The 17,022-nt window shown below is 47.0% G+C and overlaps 1 protein-coding gene across 11 annotated transcripts in view; it reads right to left on the bottom strand.

Annotated features, from left to right (window-relative positions):
• Positions 1–11,720: 11,720 nt before the first annotated feature.
• The window catches only part of SPAG9 (sperm associated antigen 9), a 61,842-nt gene continuing 56,540 nt past the window's right edge, over positions 11,721–17,022 (bottom strand). For all 11 annotated transcript variants that reach the window (XM_032128632.1, XM_032128635.1, XM_032128633.1 and 8 more), the window contains one exon: positions 11,721–15,360. In XM_032128632.1, coding sequence (XP_031984523.1) covers positions 15,245–15,360 — 116 coding nt within the window. In that variant the 3' untranslated portion in view covers positions 11,721–15,244. The remainder of the gene's footprint in view (positions 15,361–17,022) is intronic.

Genomic DNA, 17,022 nt, shown 5'->3' with positions numbered 1-17,022 from the left:
GAGAATCAGGAAGTCCAGGCTCTTATCCCTCTTCTTCAGTATTTAGGAATTTTATTCCATGGTCCGTTTTAGCCACACATTAAAAAAAAGAGGTGGCACATGAAAAAGGGAGTAAAAGCAATGTCCTTATCCAAATACCCTGTGCCTAGTGAGGCACCAGGCGTGCCGTGTGCTCTGCTGGCTGTTTGGGGTTTGGCTGCTGTTTTTCTGGAGTTGGGGCACACAGTGGGTGCCCTCAGTCACTCACCCCATCCCGGGTGACAGGCTTGTGCAGCAGTGCCTGCTGTCTGTCAGGACATGAGCATCTTGATCTTACTCATGGCTCAAAAATAGCCAACCTGCTTTATTTTCACATCTGCTTCATCAGCGCGGGGTCAGGTGGGCTTTGGTTCTGTCTCAAAGGGCTGGAGACCAGCCCAAGTCTGAGAGGTTTTAGGGAAAGAAGTGTTATGGAGGGAATAATCCAGGAGAAACTTGCTGCTGCTTCCAGCCACAGCTCAGGCAAGGCCCATCATGAACGTAACCCTTTCCTCCTCATTTTTTTCCCAGCCCATGAGCCCAAGTTGAAGCTGTGTTTCCAGCCTAGAGGAGCAACGTGGAGACAGTGCTCTCTGCAGCAGAGCTCCAGATCATCTCACCCACCCGTTTGAGCCAGGTTTTCTTACAGAGGTTGCACGTTCAGAAGCACAGGGACATTGTTACTGGCAATCCTCAAAGCACCCTGCCCAGAGGGCCTGGTGAACCTCCTCATACTGGCTGAATGCACACAGGAAGACCTTGCTACTGCCACCCAAATTAGTGAGGGGGGAAGGCAGTGTGTGTATTAAAGAATACTTAGCAGTCCAAGGGATTGATTGCCCCATTAATTAATTGTCCTGTTCATGTAAGGGAAAGAAAAAAGGAAAGGTGGAGAAGAAGGAGCTTTCTAAAAGCTTAAATTTGGGGCCCATCCCTTTGCTGAGCAGCTGGGCCTCCCACACTGTCTGGTGTGAAGTGAATCTCTCACACGGGCACCCTGTGTGCTCAGAGCCCCCACTATCCACAGGCAGATACGTGCGTGTGTGCTACACACCACCAGCCCACGAGTTCCAGCTAATTAGCAGAAATACCCTGCTATTACATTTGATCAGCCTGTCAGTCAGGGAGAATTCCATGGTCCTGCCTGATATTCATCCCAGGACTGCAGCCACCCGCTGACTGCTACTAAAATCTGAGTCCATAAATGCCCGTGGAAGCATCCAGTTGGTAACACCTCACACCAAAGCCCTGGGCTTGGGCTCAGCCCTGGCTGCAGCAGAAACCAGCAGCAGCGGAGCTACAGCAGAAAAACAGCACTAAATAACCCCAATCTTAGCACCAAGGTTGATACAAGAAGCCATAAAAACCTGCGACAATAAAAAAGAAAAAATGCATGGCAAAACCAAATTCCAGACGCTGACATGAAGGGGATTGGTCTGGAAGAGACTGCCTAAAATTCCCTTTCCTGAAGGCTGTCACATGTCCTGTCCTAGCAGGATTATGGCTTGCACACACCAGCACACGTCAGCTTGTATTCATAGCCCTAAAATGTTCCTGTCAGTTGTACACTCCACAAATGCCAGCAAGATCCGAGATGCTGCTTCCCTCTGCCCCTTCCCACCCCTGTTGTTGTTGCATCTGCCTGTTCCATCCATCATCACCCCATCCCCAGCTCCACCTCAGCATCTGTTGCTGGAGGAGAAATATAATTAAGTTCAGACGATTCACTTTGAGGTAACCAGCTGTCTTGCACCACCTTGGATGTGTTTCCCACACCTCAATTAGCAGAGAGAAAGTGGCAGCACTGATGGCAGAAGTCTGGAAGCCCCTGCTTGACTGCAGACCAGACAGGACTCAGGCTGACATAGGAAAGCATCCTCTCCAGGAACACATCCTGCAAAGGCTCTTGGAGAGGATGGATTGGGAGAGGACTCAGTTGCTGGTGCTCTTCACCTGCTCACATCCTGATTGCCTGTACACAGGACTAAGATGTGACTTCCCTTCGTTACGCTTCAGGGCTGCAGGCTTGGTTTAGTATGGTCAGATGAGTGTGTTTACATGTTCCTACACCAAATCCAGGTTGTGAGCCAGTGCTGTCACTTCTGGATGCTGGCTGGGAGACGTGGTGGTGGCAGTGACACCTGTACTGGGGCAATGCAGGCACAGGAGCTGCACACACTAAGTCAGGATTAGCTGAGTGCCTACAACACAGACATCCACCAAGACCCCATGACAATGGCATTTCCAGACTGTTGCTTTACAGGAAATGCCTTGTTATTCCATAAAATAACAGGACAGAACACCCCAGCCTGTCAGTCAGGGACCAGACTCACGGCCCAGCAGTTCACACAGAGGAGCAGGGCTGGTTTAGTTCTCTTCAAAACCCCTTTGCTCCTCTGCTAAAAGCTTAAATCCCTCTGATGGCCTTCAGGTGAACTCCTGGCCTGCAGAGAGGGAAGGGATTGCACAGAGGGGATGGAGTGATGCTGGTAAACCAGCGGGAAGCAGCTGGGAGAAGCAGCACTGATGGGAGGAAGCCAGACACTGTCGGGGTCGTTGCCCCAGGGGAGGATTTCCCTATGGACGCCCGTGCTGTGTGCCCGCTCTCCAGGGAACTGGGCAGGGCTATTTCTGTCCCCCTGTCAGCAGCCAGGAGCCCCGGGATGTTCCTCTCCCAGCCCTGCTGTTGCCCCCAGGGCCAGGTTTCCTCCCTCTGTCCCATCCAGCTCGCTGGGTCCCTGCCAGAGGCCCTGGTGCCAAGGCAGGGGTGACACAACTCCCATCTCCCTTATGGAGCTGAGAGGGACAGGGGATGGACTCAGAGTTATCTGACTCGTGCCCTTGTCACCCTGCTTCTCCCCCCCTCTGGATGATCCCACCATGCTGGGAGGACCACGTTGGTGTGGGATGTGCAGCAGGGATGTGTCTTCCCTTGCTGGGACCTCACCAGCTCACACCTCAGTGCTGCAAACCACAAAACAAGGCCCCTAAAGCAGCACAACACCCCCATTTCTGTATCCTCAGCCGTGTTTGGAAACAGCTGAGACAGACCCACCGTGGGCTGGGTTTCCAGCAGGAGTAGCCATGCCTAGAGTGCAGGTGCTGCCCTGGGATGGGGCTCTGATTTGGGGCTCAGCTGCCACATGCTGGCTGCAGCCCTGGCCGGGTGTCAGCTGCTGGACAAGCAAAACTGTGCCTGTCCCCCCACACCGGCAGGTCCTGTCCCCTCGGGGCATCTCATTGTGCTGCCTGCAGACAAAAATACTTCCCCAGCTGCTGCCCACCTGGTGCTGGAGACGAGCTTAGGAAACAGCAACAAGAAACTGAAAATAAAAGGCTGAAAAGAGAGAGATACAGGGCTCATACCAGAAGTGAGAGTGCTAAAAATAGTGGTGATACAATCCATCAGAGCTATAGGTCATAATTAAGCACTTGAGTGTCTTTGGGCATCAAGCAAGTGCCTCTCCAGCAACGGGAAACACACAGGGGTTTAACAGGAGAGACAGCGTGTCCTGGGCTCCCGGCCGGACACTGCCGAAAATAGAGGCTGTGTGGACAGTGCTCTGAGGGGGATGATCCCCAGCACAGCTGGGGCACTGCCCCTCTGCTCTTCATTGGGCTCCACCACACTCCTTTCACCCCCAGCCATGGAGCTGTGCAGTTTTCCAGGGGATGAAACACCCGCTCCTGCAGGGAGAGTAAAGCGCAGGAAGGAGCAGGAAGGCACAGTCAGCCCGTGGGGCACAAGCCCACTGCTGTATCCCCAGTGGCTCTCAGGAGTTCCTGGCACATGGATACACTGACAAGATGCAGGAGCAGCTTGCAGGGAGCCTGTGTGAGGCTCAGACATATCAGCATCTCCTTCATGGTGGTTTGGAAAGGAGAAGCCACAGTTCTGAGCCATCTTCCAGTCTGGAGACGATCGATGCTTGCTGGGCTGCTCCATTCCCAGCAGCTGTATCTTCCATGGGGAGTTCCCAGCCCCCGAGAGGTTGGTTTGGTTGCAATCCAAGCTTTTATCCAAACCCTAGTTGGTGCTCAAGTGACTGAAATTATCTAGGCAAGACACCTGGATGTGCTCTTTCCTCACTGATGAAGCCCCAGCTTCACCCCTCCCAATACACCCACGCCTGCAGAGCATGGCGGAGTCCCCCTAGCCAGCAGGGACTGTGGTGCCCCATTTCCCCAGGAAAAGGTGTTTGTAGGCCAGTGAACTTCACCAGGGGATGAGCAAGAGGGCCCCGTCAGGTTTGGTTCCCAGCCCTGCTGCTGTGCCCACCCCAACACCCGTGGGCCTGGTGTCTGGTCGAGTGCCCACACCAGTGATACCATGGTCAGCTAAAAGGTGCGTCTCAAGTCAATTTATACTGCTTTTCACTTTCTGCATAGAATATTGCGCATGAGATCGAGCGGAAAATTTCTTCTTTAACTCCTCCAGGAGCAGGATTATTTAACTGAGCTGCTATTCCCTGGAAACCTTTGACTCAAGCGTTACAACATTGCGATACAGGAGAAATTCAATACCACAACAGCCCTTGGCTAATCCGTTTTCTCTTCTGGGACCAGGAAAGCTCAGACTGGAATAAGGAAATTTAAAACCAGTTCAGCTCTAAGAATGAGTCGTAGTTAAAACCAGCATGAAGAGGGTGAGGATTTTGAAAACAAACACATGAGTTAATCAAACATTATTCTAAAAGAAGTTAAAGCAGCTACAACCCTGGTGGTGCTCCTGCTCGGTGTGCATGGGGTATGTGAATGGGCTGAGACTTAGGAGAACTTCATGGCACAGTCTTGACCAGCAGGAGCACAGCACTGGGACTGAGAAGAGGAGACTGATGTCCACTGTGTGGCCATGGCTGAGGGTGCCTCCCCTGAGGGTGCCCCAGGCACCTGCGGCCGCACAGCTAGACTGGGTTTGAGTCAGAAGAGCTGGAAAGTCATCATTTTATTTTCTCTCATTCTCCCTATTTTTGGCTTCAGATTCTTGGATGTCTCCTGCCTACTCCCCAGATATGTGACAAGGAGTAGGTTTGAGATAGTAACAATATTAAAATGAGTCAAAGCGCAGTTTGAGCTGAAAGTTAGCACAAATGCAGGAAAAAAACCCCTCAGTGAAAAATAACAGTCAGGTAGGCAGAAGATCCTCAGGAAAAGACTGGGTAGCAAGGGAGTACTGCAGGCTCAGAGGGGTCCCTGGTGCCACATGGTTAAGGAAACTTCATGGGGACAGTCACACCTCAGACACACCTGCTCAGCACTGCCCAGGCTGAACCAAGGAGGCAAAATCCAGAGCAGAATGGGAATGATCCCAAACCACAGGCTGTGAGGAGAGAGAGGGAGATAGCCAGCAAATAAACAAACTCCAAGCTTAAAGGCCTTGCTTAAGATCTTGCACCATCCACAGCCATAAAACCTGCAGGAATAAAGATGCTGGATATTGACACGGTTTAAAGGGAGGGCACGATGTTGTGTCACCATGTGGTGACGTGGCACTGGCCAAGACCCTTGATTACAGTACTCACACACATGGCAATGCCTTGTTTTTTGTTTATGCCCATATACCCTGGGGACATCCCCTGGCTTCCTGCAGGGTACATCCCCCTGCTGATGCGATGGGAGCTCTCCCCAGCACAGAATTTATGTCAAGAGGTGATCAACTGGCTTATTCCAATCACAAAAAATTTTTATCTTTTTAACCAGAAGCTATAAAAATCCAGGAAATGTGGATTTATGGCCTATAAAAGGTTTAGCTTGAGCTATGACCTACAGACTTATGTAATTTACTACTAAAGAGGGCTCCAATTCCAGCACCCCAGTGAGCTCTTTTTGGAGCATTTCCTGATTTGGGCTCTTTTAAAGCACAGTTGGGCAGTCAGATAGTCAGATATGGGAGCTTGGAGGGCGGCTGGGCACTTGCCCCATGGCACAGGAGAGCCAGGAAGTGCCAACCTTCAGTTTCTCATGAGGACTGTGGCTGTGTCAAGTGGGAAAACCCCACTCCAATCTTGGCCCTTGGTGTTTGCCCTGGACAGAAGGTGTTTGCTGGTGAGACTGCTCCTTTCTCAGCCCTCTCAATCTCTTTAGGTGACAGCAAGTCAAAATCTTTGAAGAGATAAATTGAATAGAGGGGTCATATCCAAGTCTTGGCTTGCAGAAGGATCTGCCCCAGGGCTTGGCAGTGTTTCTGCTGCGATGCCAGAGCTCTGGAGCATCTCTCCACCACAACCCACTTTGATGCCATCACAACCTTGGAGGCTTCCCTGAAGATTCACTCATCATCCAACACATTCTTCCATGAAGGAGCAATTTAGAATCATGGAATATGCTGAGCTGGAAGGTACCCACAAGGATCATCAAAGATCAGCTCCTGGTTGTGCACAGGACACCCCAGCAATCCCACTCTTGTGCCTGAGAGAGTTGTCCAAATGCTCCTGGAGCTCTGGCAGCCTTGGGGCTGTGACCACTGCCCTGGAGTAGCTTCATACCCTTGAGAACATCTCTGGGTGATCCATGTCTGGAGGGGAAGGAAAGATCTGCAGCATCAGTGATTTGTTTAGTTTGTGGTGAGAAGTGATGAGAGCTGCCCGAGCAGGGTGTGAGATACACCTAAAAAACTGAATCTATACAAACAAGAAAGGAAATTACAGCAGCTGTGGAGCAAAGCTCCCATGTCTCTTGTCCAAACACCAAAGCTTCCCTGGAGGAAGGTGTGTTGGACACTGTGCCCTGAGGCCAGTATTTGGGTCTAGAGTAGCTGGAGGACCAAACACAACCAGCCCTGAAGAACCTCCAGACTTGTGCCAGTCTGATCTGCAGTCTGACCATGACTATCTCAGCTGGCTTTTTTGTTCTGATTTTGTCTTTTGGGGATCAGCCTGAGAACAGACCTACATTTTATCATGTTTAGACACCAGCCCAAAGCAACACTGAGCAGTAAGAAGCACAGTCCAGCTTGGGATCATGCAACCCAGCTGCTTGAGCTTTGAGAGCCCAGAAAAGCCTGCTTGAACCATAAGAGGAGCATGGAAACTGCCACTTCATCAGCAGATAAAGCTCTGCCAGTGCTGCCTCCTTCTGAAAACTCTCCTGAGGACCTATTCACATTTCCTTCACCTTCCTATGTCTGATTTCAGATCACATGTCACACTGCTTGCAAAGCCCAGCTCACAAAACAAGAACACTTCAACACCCAAGTGCTGCTGCTGTCAGCCCAGAACACTCTGGTGGCTCAGCAGAGCTTTGTTAAAGTCTCTTCGTTCCTCCAAAAAGTTTCCTCCATGCTTCTTTTTGAAGGTTTCTGACCCATTTGTGTGATTTCCAGGCTGAGTGAAGTGATGAACCCCCTTTCCTTCCCCTTCATCTGCTGTCAGCTGAGACGGGCTCCTGTGCCTCTAGCCCTTCTGACAGACCAGGCCATTTTGCAGGCATTTCAAAGAGATTCTGACCAGCAGAGCCCTGAGCTTCCTGCAAGCCAGGACAGCAGCAGAGCCTGGATGGGAAGGGTGTGAAGAGCTGTAACTTCCCAGGATGAGCAGCCCCACAGGGATCATGGTGTAAACTCCACCTCGCCCTGTGCCCAGAGCTGCACACCCTCCTCTCTGCTCCCAGCTTGCTGCAGTTCAGCCACAGCTTTGGCCCAGAAGTGACATTTGGGGCTTTATTGCAGATGCAGGTTGCTATGGTGAAATGACCTCCCGAGCACCCTGGAAAGTTCAGAGAACGATTTAGAATACTTGCAAAGTCATTGACTTGCTGTGCCCAGCTGATGGCAGGTCATCACCCAGAAAGCAGCAAAGCTGTGTCCTCATCCCCTTTGCATGAAACCTTTATTCTCTCCTGGTGTTCTCTAGTGCTGGTACTGCCAGTCAGACTGTGCTGGGATGTTTCTGGTGCCTTCCTTCCCTCTGGAAATGTCCTTCCTCATTTTCTCTTTCCACATGTGGAAATCTGCACAGCCCTGAGCAAGGCAAGGATGGGTACCTTGTGTCTAGTGCTGAGTTTGCAATGCCAAGGTGGGGGGTTGGTCCTGCTAACCCCAAACCTCTGAGCTTGGGCCTGGCTGAGAATCCATCCTTCCTCTCTCCCTTCCTTCCTTCTCAGGGGGAATGAGACACAGGCACATCTGCAAAGGGCAGAAGAGCTTTTTTAGCTCCCAAGCACCCACACTGTGTTTATTTGCAAGTGACTCAACCAGACTCTAATGGGTTTGTGGATGCTGCACAATTCACCTCTCTCTTATCTTGGGAATTTTCATTACCTTTTGGGCAATTTTGACAAGGATTCAATTTTCCCCACCTACACACATATCCTGCTGTTCTCTCATTGAACACATCAATTAGCAGCCAAAAAAGTCCTCAGCACCTTTCCTCCCCCCAGATTCAGCCTCCCCCATCAGCCTTTGACAACATTTCCTTGTGCCGTTACCCACCGCAAACCAGGTCCGGCCTGAAAGACTGAAACTCTTCACACCTGATCCATGTGCTGCTCATCTCACAGATATCTCTGTGCCATCCCAGGAACAGAATCCAAATGCCCCAAGCAGGGACAGACCCATATGTTGCACCTGCATCCCTGCAACAGCACCTGCCAGGAGCACCCGTGCAGTGGCAGAAGAAGTGTAAAATTTCCTATCATTCTCATCCAGAGTATTCCAGAGGTATTCCAGCTGCCTTTGCAAACCAGTGAGCTGTCTGATGTCCTGAATTTATTCCTGCTGGGGTACAGACAGCTGCAGCATTTTCCATCAGTCCAGTTTTTTCCAGAAGGTAGAAACTGATTCTTCCAGCCTGGAGACACAGCAGGATCGAGGGTGACCTGTGGGACACCTCCCCACGCTCCTGCTCCCTCCTTCAGGTGTTGCTTTCAGCCACCACCAGCCAGGACAGCAGGGTGTGTGCTCTGACCCAGGGCAGCACCATCAGCTCTCTTTTTTCCTTGAACTCAAAGCAAACATCAGCCTAATTTAATTTTTAAAGGAGACCCTGAGATCTGTGTCTGCAGACCTAGCTTTGGGAAAGTCTAAGGATGACACTGGGAGGAAGCTCTGCTGTCACTACCATAAAGGGCCTGGATGGTGGCAGCTCCATCCCTGCCAGCCCTGAGCCAGGGCAGGGCCTCAGGGACACCAGGATGCTGATCCCATCTCAGCCCCATGCACTGAAAGGTGGAAGTGAAAAGCAGATATGATGTCTGGGAAGGTTTCCAACACGGTTTTTTGGGTTTTTTTTTCCCTTTTCCTCCTCATTTAAGCTCCAAATCTGTGACAGCCTAAAAGGTCCCTGGACACAGCAACATTCAGGAGCAGGAGATGGCAGCACTCCCCAACATATCCCAAATCCCTGGGCATTGGAGGTGGGCAGGGCAAGATCCGGGGTAGATGTAAGGAGCATCAGCCCTGGCAGCCACACCTGCTGCTGGCTCATGGATTCAGAACTGCTGTTGTCAGGCAGGGAAGGAGTGAAGGGGGCCCTTAACATCCCACCTGCAAACTGCAACAGAACTTCTTAAGGATGGAGAAGAAGCAGGAAGGGGAGCGCTGGGGAGCAGCTGCTCAGCCCTTGCAGTGCCAAGAAGCCCCATCTCCCCCACCCTGCCTGGCTCCATCCCAGTGCCCAGCAGGACCTTTATGTAATGAAGGAAAAGCTTTCCCTTTCCCAAGTGTTAGGTGAATTGTGCTGAAGGTCCCAGCTCCGGAGCAGATAGAGGCAAATCCCAACTGGAGCATCCACAGGGGTGAGGCCAGGGGAGCATCTCCTGAACCCCTGAGTGACCAAGTGCTTGGGTTCCTCCGTCCTTCCTGGGACACAACAGCTTCACCTGGGAGAGCTGTTCCAGGGAACGTGAGCCTTGGCTGCTGCAGGAAGGCCGGCAGAAGGGAGGGCTCCAGCAGAATGAGTTTTCTCTCGGGTTCCACGCTGCGTTTGAAGGGTAAGAGCACCATCTTGTGTCACAACTCGGACTGCTCCTGCTCCTGGCCAGAAGCTCAAGCAGAGTGTACCAAGCACCAATCCACATCTCTTCCCATCAGCTCCCCTCCCACCGTCATCCTAAAGTGCTTTAAAAAGTAGGAAACAATTTGCACTCAAAATAGGTGTTTTTAAAAAAGTGTAACTACACAAAATCACAGCGAGTCCTGCAGGCCCTGCCAGGAGCTGGTGTGGTCCCTGGCCAGAGGCCCCTCACAGCTTGTTCTACAGTAGAATTAAGGGGCATTTGTGCATCAGAGGTCACCAGGATGTTCAGTACCAGCTCCAGACCTTATTGCTCAGACACGATGCTGAAAATGGGAGTTGAAGGCAAAAAGAATTCCAGATTTTGGGTTACTATTTATTCCATAGTTGAAAAAGGGAAATAGTCTCCATCAGTAAGTGCGAGGTTTATTTCAAGCAAAAAAAAGTATTTTTCAATAAAAGCATTCGCATTGAACAAGTTTATTAACTATGTGTGTATTCTGCCCTGAACCTATTTGTGTAGGACACTGATACAACTGAGAGAACTTTTGAAAAATCTGCCTCACAGTGAGTGCTTTTCCCATGATCCCACGCCCAGTGCAGAAAAGTTTGTTATTTCCAATGGCTTCAAACACCGTTTGGAACACCTTAGCTCAGTTCACAGCTCTATTCTCACATCTCTCTCAACACCAGATCTGAAAAGTTCAATTACTTACGCACAGACCTGAGGGGCTCCAGGGCTGCTGGAAGAGCTGAAACTTCCAGAGTGAAGATTTATGTTTCTTCCCTTTTAATACAGACACACTCTGCTTTAGCACAGTGCAGTGTGTGACGTGCCTGGGAATGGACACAGCCCCAGAACCATCACTGCGAGGAGAGGGAAATGCATCAGGACATCTGCTTTGGACAGGCAAAAATCTTGCAGGAAAACTCCACTAACCAAGCAAAAATTATGGTGCGTTTGTTAAGCACCAGGTTAATAAAGTTTCAAGTTGGTACAACAGTGGTAACAGTACATTTGGTGGTTCTCATCCATGGATGATTCCAGCGTTTGCACATGCAAGTCTGAAGAATTTTTTTGTTCTGGAGGTTTTAAACAACTTCATGTGGGCCCTTCACCAGTGCCCAAGTGCAGCAGTAACACCTGCAGTGACACTCACAGGGAGGGCAGGGGGGCTTTGCATCCCCAGCACAGCTGGGAAGGGTCTCTGTGCACCAAGCGGGGCTCCCCCAACCCCTGGGAATAGCCAGGGGTTCTTAGGGCACTCCTGAAACACTGATCAGGACACACAGCTGGGACAAATGTGCTTAGGAAGGGGCAGGTGAGCTGGGAAAACATGAAACCCTGGCCCTGGCCAAGTGTTCTGTTTCTGCAGTCGCCACATCCTCATTCTTCTGCCTTAAAAACACATCATCTCCTTTGCTGAGCAGGAGTAACGAGCGAGCATTTGATGAATCTGTGCTAAAACAATTTCAAAAATAAATCTCAGTGTCAGCATCTATTTCATCCAAGCTACTTTAAGCAGATCTCCTCCTGTATCTTAAGAGAGGCACAGACATCACAGCTTTTCTTCACAGCTTTTGTTTGGGCCCAGTATGAGAGAGCAGGATAACACTAGTCCTGGACAGACTCAAATACATCATTGATAACGGCAATATTTGGTGTTAGTGTAAAATCCCCAATATTGTGCCTTCTGATAGCACCAAAACTCTGCAAAATTAATGAGACTACAAAGAACACACTGCAACATATGCATGTTTCATATACATATTTATATATATTTCATGTACAAAGTTACATTCTGAATCCCATGGATTCAATAATAGAAATAAATACTGAAATAACTACACTGCTATATGAGCTCTTCCGCTCACAGAAAAGAAGCCTCAAGTTTTAACAGACAGCAAGTTTAACGCTGTAGAATCCATCTCAGATTACAGAGGCAAGTAAAATTCAGCATAAAGTGTCCAACAGACAAAACTTTCAAAAATTACAGACCATAAAATGTTTAAAATATATGTTTAAAAGATTGAGAAATGTGCATCAACAAAATTAATAAAGGAAACTTAATCTTGTTAGAGGGTGGGAGAGACATTTAGTGTATAGAAAAATGCTTTGAGGTGCAACATAGGTTGTTACAATATGGCATAACCCTGTTAGAAAAGAACATTTAATTTCCCTAAAGAAGAACTGTATTTGAGTTTACCGTGTCTCATTTTACAGAGCAGGGCCTTCACAACACCCCACCTCAACAGGGCCACTTACTGAGTGCTAAGTCAGGTTTAATCCTTTGGTAACTTTTATAATACTCACATGGAAATAAATATTCAGTTACACAGCATTTTTTAAAGACACACGTTCTTTAGAACAGTTAGTATAATAAAACAGATTTAACATTTGTTTGTTACTAAGGCAGCCTATGATAAAGTGTCTACGCTCCATCAGCTCGATCCCATCCGGCGCAGGAAGACCTTCCCAAGGAATGGACAACGCAGCCTCACCCTCACCATGCAAGCACCCCTACCCAGGCAAGTCATGTGCTGCATATTTTGTGCTCGAAATGTTTCCAAACTATTAACAAGCTGTAGCTATCAAGAGATTAGCTCCTATTTATATGATGCTTTAATCACGAGTGTAATGCATAAACACATTCTTGAGACGGAGTTGAGGATGTATTGTCATCCCAGTGCCTGGGGTTTGCGTGCTTTATTCACCCTTCCAAGTGACCTTAAGGGGAGTTTATACAGCCCAGCACACTGTGATGACAACAGGGACCCAGTTAATCTACTGTACCTTAGGACAGGGGATACAGTTTTTAAACGAGAAATACAGAGAAGTGCACATGCCTTTATCTACACCCATAGTGGTAACACAGTTCAACTACTGTCTGCTTTAAAACCCTTCCACTTTTGGACAGAAACAATCAATCATTCTCTGAAGGATTTGCAAGGGTGGCCCACTGAGGTGACTAAAATGGCACAGTGGGCCAGCTCCATTTGGCAAAAGACCAGGTACACACTTGCCAGGTTGCAGTGCTCCAGCTGGAGCAGTAAAGCTGCTCAGAGAAAACAGCTCGTCTCTAAAAACAAAATCCTACAAGAACCAAGGAACAGAATTGTGCGCTTTTTTTTCTGAGGACATGAGAATGTGACAATCAACCAGCAAGTCAAAAACTTCGGAGATTGTGTTTTTCAAAGAGAAAAATAAAAAAAAAATCAAGAAAATGGCAGGAAAAGCAATGAAACTGCACCACTCACAGTGAAGATTCTGCACAACAGTAAAAGTTTAGACAGCATTTTTCTTAAGACATCCAATCCCATAAGTTAATTCAGATGTGCTTCATGTTCAGCATACATGCCTGTAAGTTTAAAATAGGTCTAAGAGTGTTGACTCAGGTTACTTTTGTATAATTGGTATTTGTATAATTTTTAATAAGCTTCCAGACTTTGTATTTAAGCCGAAGTACTTTAAGAGTGACATTCAAGATGAATTTGGAAAGCAAATTATGAACATGCTCTCATCACTTTTGGCATTCTGAAGAGAAAAATACTACCAAGATATTAGACATCTTTAATAAGGATTTTTACTACATAGTTCATGTCCTAAATACATATTTACGAGAGGAACAGCTGTGTACAAAATATGTCGCTTAAAAAGTATTTATACATATAAATCTAACCAGTAGACCTGAATGGAGATTTTCTGGTTTATCAGCTATGATATGCATTTGAAAAAGCTGCCTAAATATATATTTACACAATAGACCTCAGCTAAATGTGTTCATTTAAAAAATTAAGAAAATATATAAACACATGTTTGCCTGATAGACCAGAACTGCTCCTATTGCATAAAAATGTTTAGGCAGTTTTAAAAAAGTGTTTCTATATTTACTCCTCTGAAACTGTTCAGTTCTCTCACATAATCAAGTTACTATATTTCTCTACTAATCTGAACAGCTCCAGCCTTTTGGGGGTAAATGCTGGATGTTTATTAAAACCCCTCAAAACTTTTACTTTCCAGAGACTAAACGAAAAAACAAATCTGGGTACAGAAATCATGAAATGTTTAACTTAGGTCTGATACTAATGCAGAAATTTCAATTTAAAAGGAAGACAGTCTTGAACTCACATTTATGGTTAAAAAAATAGATGGTGAGTAGACAGAATGTCAGCCTAATATTAGAGTCTCCTGACTTTCAGTAATTTTCTCAATCTTTGTGTTACCTGATAATATTGCTGCTAAATTATTTACTTTTTTTACTAAATTGGGGTATGGAGCTACAAAACAATACATTTGGTACCCAATGATCTGGCACTACAGCTCCTTACGATCGCACTTGGGCAGAATGTGGGGTTTTTTCTGTACACCCTCAGTCTTTTCTCATGCTCTAATTCAGGTCTCCAACCTTCACACATGTAGTGCCTCATGAGTTTGACCAACTAGGCAGAGAAGATCATTCTAGTGCTTAGGACATAAGGAGTTAAGACAAGAAAAGAACAAAACATATCCCCTGTTTGAGAATTTTACAGTTATTTTCCAATTTAAATCAACCTAAGAATACCCTTTGGAAACAGTTGTTCCGTATCAGGGAGATGGAAAAACATTATGCTCAAAATTGCTCATTACTGAGGGCAGCAGTTCTCAAACTTTAAGGTTCAACAGTGAAAATACGATTTTATTTAAATATTTTCATTTTAATTCCTATACAGCCTCCTTTCCCCCCCCCCAAATTCTGATGAATGTAACAAATTAAACTGTGTACACTATATGAGCAAGATCTTCTAGGTTTGAAAACAAAAGCTGAAATACAGTTTGCTTTAGCCCTCACTGAGTATTTGGATGAGTCTTAATAATCCATCTCCTAATTTGTCCATTTTTTTCATACTCTGGGAATAACTTTGCTGTTTTACCCAATGCATTATACGGTGAAATGAAGCTCAGTTGGAACAAAGCTGAACTCAAGTGAGACTACCAAAGAAGTGAACACATTAGATTGCTGTGGTACAGTAAAACTGTCTCAGCTGCTCACTGTGGTGCGCACACCAGCTGGAGAAACATCTGATTTCCTCACACTGTTCCATGTAACACGGGTGCAGTAAAACAGCACAAGCTAATTCCTGTATAGGTAAAGGTATGACAGGTTTGCAATATAAAGTTAAACAGCAAAGAAATGCTTCAACATCATGTAGTGAAACAGGTTCACAAAATAAAAAAACATGCAGAAGCTTTTTTTTTTTTTCCCTGTTTTTAAGGTCTCCAACTGCATCCTGCAGGCTCACTCACTGCCACACATGACTTGCCACACTATCAAGTGACTCCTCTCAGCTTTGGCTACAGAAGGTTCAAGTGGTAGAGCTTCTCCCAGGAGTTCAGATTCTCCTCCTTCATCACCTGGAAAAAACCAGCTTTGAATGAGGCAGCCAATAATCAGAAGAGCGTCAACACCACATGCAGCAAGACAAGCAAAACACTAAAAAGGCAGAAGTTGCCATATGCTGATATAAAAACATATTAAAGTCTGTGAATGTAAACAGAGTGTGTTGCATAATTATCTCAGAGCCCAGCGTTCTGCTGGCCATGTTCTTCAGTTCTAGACCAAAAAATAATGGTAGTTTCATAAGTATCCATGTTCTACATGTTTCATTACTTTTAACTCTTTAAGGTAGAGAGACCTCCTAAATCTGCAAACTACCAGGCAGATACAGAGATGGTTTTGCCACTAGAAAGTGTTCTGGGACAAACACAAACATATAAATGCTCTGGAGCAAGAGCTGTAATTAAGCACAAGTGAGACAACACAACATTCATGTCTATGATCAACCTTTCCCACTCTTTCCTCCTGTTCCAGTTATTCCAGCTTCCCACAACTCTGCCCACAGTGGCAAAGACAACCTTGAACATATTCTCCATTACTGCTCTTCAAAAAGAAGAGCAGTTTTGTAGCTGCACCTGAACTCTGGATGACAGGAGCTGACTGGGACCAAAGGTGACACTGAACTGCACATGGACAGCCAGAACCATCAATCCAAGGAGAAGGTCACTTTAATCAGAGGAAACAGGAACTGACCTACACCTTCAGGAAGGCGCCAAATCAAATTTTGGCTGGTGTTCTGGTTAGACTCCTTTGGAGGGCTGAGCAGTCTAAACAGAGTAGCCCCAAACTGCTCTTGAGCAGTTTGCTGGGCTCATGTGGCATTGGCTGGGCTAATGCAGCACTGACACTCAGCTCCCAGCTTTGCATCATGCCACAGGGACAGCAAAATGAGCATTTGCAATGTGGCTGCTCCAGCTGCCCTGGAGCTCAGCACTTGAGCCCTCACTGCAGGGTGGCACAGAACTGCCTCAAGCCCTGCCTCCCACAGAAATCCAACAGGGGCACCCCAGGAACCTGCTTGGCACCGATTAGTGGGATGACAGGATTTGGGATGGCCCTCCTGGGTTTTCCTTTGTAGTGGCTTTTGTGGGTTGTTTTGCTGTTTGGTTGGTTTTGAAAGACTGCAGACAGATTCAGGCAAAAGGTCAAAAGCAGGCCTAAGAGTTGTGACACCTTTTTATGCGCTTTTTGTCAAGTGCAGACACCTTTTTATGCACTTTTTGTCAAGGCCTCCAGCTGCAGATTCTAAGCACAGAATCACAACAGCTTTCACTTTATTTCCCCAAAGAGTTCAATTTAAAAAAAAAGAATGTTTACACAAGAACTCTTGTGGGCTAGATCATGCAAAAGTGCTATCCAAGAAAAGCAATGAATAAATAAGATGGGCATGCAGAGATAAGAGATCTGCTTTATCCCTTCCTTGAGTAAATTTTACACTGAGCATTCTTCACTTAACACGACTTGTTTTCCAGTCAGTCTGCATATTTAAGTAACTAAGGACATGTTTTCCAGCAGTTTGAGACAGAAGATTAACCTGCCAAAGAAAGACTGAAAGCATAAACAGGAAGGTGGCACATGACTCCAAAGCAGAGTTTCAAATAAACCTTCTTACAGTCACCCCAAAGGCCACGGTTTATTGGGAGGAGGAGGAGAAGCTGAAGGTGTGTGTCAGAATAAAA

The sequence above is a fragment of the Corvus moneduloides genome, chromosome 19 (assembly GCF_009650955.1).
Source record: "Corvus moneduloides isolate bCorMon1 chromosome 19, bCorMon1.pri, whole genome shotgun sequence".
In the NCBI taxonomy this organism is placed as follows: domain Eukaryota; kingdom Metazoa; phylum Chordata; class Aves; order Passeriformes; family Corvidae; genus Corvus; species Corvus moneduloides.
This window is presented reverse-complemented; position numbering and strand designations above follow the sequence as displayed.